The following is a 3993-nucleotide window of genomic DNA, read 5'->3' on the forward strand; positions in this document are numbered from 1 at the left end:
AACACAAATACAAACCCACAAAAAAAAAACACAAACAAAAACGAAAAAAGAAAGAACAAAAACGAACCAAATCAAAACGCAACCACTAACGCAAACCCACCTAAACACAAAGAAAACACTAACGCGAACATAAACGCCCGGGGCGGAATCACCTGTTTTAGCTTAATGAACGACTATAGTACCCCAACTTATTCACAGTCTTTTGCACTCACTTAAACGAACGCGCCTGTTTCAATTTAATAAACAATTTTAATACTCCAAGCTTATCCGTAAAATACCTACAACATTTGCACTTGATCAATCCCCGCTAATTATGTAATTATTTTTTTTCCCAACACCAAAACAAAGTAATTAAAAAGTAAATTATTTTCACGGAATGCAATGGTTTTATAAAGGGAAGTAATTGTGTTTTTCCTAATTTATCAAAGGGAAGTAAGTGCAATAGGACTAAATAAAGACATAATTAGAATTTTTGTAAAAGATGATATTTTTTTTAAAACTTGTGTTTAATGAACATGCCGACAATTATTACTATAATTTGAAAAATGAAAATTATTTCCCAACACTATCAATAGTAATTTTTTAGCTCATAAATTTAGACAAATGCGCACGATAATTTTCTAACTTTTAAATTCGTACAATTCCAACGATATACAAATGCATTACATACAGAACTGAGTTTTATATATTAGATATATATATATATATATATATATATATATATATATATATATATATATATATATATATATATATATATATATATATATTTGTTGATAAATATATATAAATAATTTGTGTATATAGCTGCAACATACACTGTGGAGGAGAATGCAGCCTTTATTTGTTCAAAGTAAGTATTGAAAAGCAATAAAAAAGAAATAGTAGTTTCCTTTACGTAAGTAACTACTATATTGTAAATTGAATAGTGTAAACTACTATTTCGTTGTTAAGATGAATTTAAAAATCAAATACCTTTTTGTAATTATTTAACAACAATACAACGATCGAAACATTGTAATGAAAAGAGAATATCTATGAAAACTGAAGTAATTAATGTGTCTGTTTATTAAAGAAATAAATACATTTAACTCTAAAATAAAGCACTTCAGTGTAGATTAGAATAGGGGTCATCCATAAATGACGTCACACTCGTAGGGGGGAGGGGGTCCGTAATTTTGTGACTATGTGTGATGAGGGGGTTCAGATGTTGCGACGTCACACTTTTGCATTATAAAAAAGCAACGTTAGAAAACGAATTTTAGACGTTATTTCGCGTTTTAGATAACTGTTTTAATAAATTGTAATAGTTTAGACAAGATTTTAGAAAAATATCGATGTTTAAAAAAAATTCAACTGCAATTTTGAGGGGGTTGTAGGTTGAGGTGTGACGTCATTTTAGGGGGGAGGGTCTGGCTTTTTGTGACGACGTGTGACGGAGGGGAAGGGGGGAGGTAAAAATCGTCAAAAATAAATTCGTGACGTCATTTATGGGTGACCCCATATAACACGAAATTCAATAAACACACACACACAATTAAATTTGATAAATATTGATGGAACGGAATAACGGCAATGTTAAATTTTCTAACAACAAAAATTCCTCATAATATTACAATAAAATCTTGCCAAATTTTAACACTGTTTCGAATTCTACTTTTCACAGAAGCGATACCAATAAAAGTAAGTAATGCATTAAACGCAATTAAGTAGACTTTTTTATATTAAGTGTTTGTAATGCATTTTTAATATTATACTATTTTATAATTACGTTTCACTCATTTTTATCTAAATCAGCTGAGATAGACGTTACTGAAACTGTTCTAATTTCAAAGTAAGTATTGACAAAATACACACTAGTTATATTACATATTAAATTTCTTTCGTATATAACAGTATACTATACACATTAAATTTAAATAAATTTTATTGCCTTACCTAATATTTTATGATATTTAAAAAATTAGCATTCTTTCATTGTCACTTAAACTTAATAAGAGATATCAATTACTTTCACTCCTGATATACTAGTGCAGGGGTTGGCAACCTTTTGATACGCAAGAGCCAAAGTTACACTTTACAAACTTTCCCAGTTTTTAAAGAGCCACAACATTTTTAGTTCAATATTCGGTATTTGATTAGGATTAGGTAAATAAAGTTATTTGTTATTTAAAATAAATAGCTTTAAATATTACATAATATTTATTCATATAAAAACATAGACATGTTTCGCCAGAATTGTAGAATTAGTAATCAAATAATAATTATTCTAGAACAATCACTTTAGAAGCTGTTAATTTTTTTTACGGATATCACCGGCTCAGGAGGTGTCTCCCATTAGCCAGTCAGTCCTCAACACGGCAAACGCCTTCTAACAGGCTTGGATATCGGTTTGAATAACTTGCATCGTTCGCTTCTATCCTTTGGTTCTCACCAGGCTTATCTTCCATCCCACTGAACGCAGGGTAAAGTCATACCCCACCGTTCAGTAAAAATGAAATTATATAACTATTAATATTTGTGCAAGGAGCTGGAGAGCCGCATCTGGACGTCAAAAGAGCCGCAAGCGGCTCGCGAGCCGCAGGTTGCCGACCCCTGTACTAGTGGGCATTAGTCAGTCTTTTTGCAGCCTCTACCGGTGAACCACTTGACGTTCATGTCAAGGCACAACGTTCGGTCATAAGCCAATATAACCAACTTGAGTCTTTCATTTCGTATGGAAGTTTTGCACACAATAGTTTGTTAACATGTCTATTTTTTCAGAAAAGCCTTTGACGATGAGAAGTCAGTTTTATTACTTTTAAGAACACGCAATACAAATGAATTCGACATTACAAAAAACCTGTTCCAAAGAAAGAGTGAAAGATTTGATACATACAATAAAATAATCCAAGTGGATTTTTTTCAATTCAAAGATCGAATCTTTAAAGTGGTTAATGTTCCTGAATATGAAGCAAACGATAAAACACATTATCTTAAAATGTTGAACAATTCTATCTGTCTAAGCCCAGAAGGATACAGCGCCTTTATAATTGTTTTTACGGCTAAAGAATACAAAGAAGCCAATCGCATTATTTACAAGCTAGTTGATGCATTTGGAAAAGATGTGCTCAATTATTTAATTTTAATTTTAGTAGAAGACGTGGAAAGAACATTTTATCAAAAAGAACTTAAACAATTGAAATATCTATGCGATGGAAGGTGTTTTGTGTATGACTCCAATCCAGATGTGTGTCGTATCATACATACTTTTGTTGTTGACATGAATTATTTGTACGTGAATAATTCTTTTAAAATGCGATTTGAGAAATCACAATTATACACTGATATTTTGCTGGAAAACATTATCCAAGACATTTCTTTATTGTTTCAAAGTAACGAAAGAGCTGAAAAGAGAGAAAAAAGAAAAAAATGTTTACGTCAAAACTGGGATAATCTGAAGATTATAATGGATCCTTCAACAAGCAGATTTGAAGACATCCAATTCCTTATCGATTTTTGTTTAACAGAAATATGTGAAACCGGGATTGCAGAAAACAGTAGCAAAAAAATATCCGAAGATTTTGAGAAATGTTTGGAATCTGTAAAATATGACCATATAAAACAATCAATATCTGAGAGGACAAAATTTCTAGGCAACATTTTCAATTTGGATGAAATTTATTTAACATGTGTAACAGCTAACGTTTAGTCACGTTTATTATTTTCTAAGTAGTTTTAAGCAGACACATTACTTAATCATTATTTTAATTTTTTAAATTCGTAAGGATGTAGCTTTTTTTTGTAGGTATTGCAAGGGTATGAGAATATGTGAGTGTATTGTAAAATGATTTAAATTAATAAACGATTGTGGCGAGCTACGTAAGGATATAGCTGTTGAGGGAAATAGGTTAGGGCGATCTTCGTAATATTGTTCTACGGTGTGAATGTATTCGTCTGTCGTTGTGAATGTATTAAAGTCTTCATTTAAGTTCTGGAAGTTGTCCGTGTCTA

General features: G+C 31.0%; 1 protein-coding gene across 1 annotated transcript; it reads left to right on the forward strand.

Annotated features, from left to right (window-relative positions):
* The first annotated feature begins 829 nt into the window (after nucleotides 1–829).
* Nucleotides 830–3993, forward strand: LOC131939373 (uncharacterized). Its single transcript, XM_059297659.1, has 4 exons — nucleotides 830–853; nucleotides 1667–1683; nucleotides 1798–1834; nucleotides 2764–3993. Exon 4 carries the CDS (start codon nucleotides 2981–2983, stop codon nucleotides 3689–3691), a length of 711 nt encoding a protein of 236 aa, XP_059153642.1. The 5' UTR covers nucleotides 830–853; nucleotides 1667–1683; nucleotides 1798–1834; nucleotides 2764–2980; the 3' UTR covers nucleotides 3692–3993.

This window comes from Physella acuta, unplaced genomic scaffold (genome assembly GCF_028476545.2).
Source record: "Physella acuta isolate Inbredline_101_S28 unplaced genomic scaffold, ASM2847654v3 ptg000276l, whole genome shotgun sequence".
Taxonomy (NCBI): domain Eukaryota; kingdom Metazoa; phylum Mollusca; class Gastropoda; family Physidae; genus Physella; species Physella acuta.

Coding starts and splice junctions, on each gene's coding strand:
- LOC131939373 (XM_059297659.1), top strand. CDS start 2,981: ATGTTGAACAATTCTATCTGTCTAAGCCCAGAAGGATACAGCGCCTTT.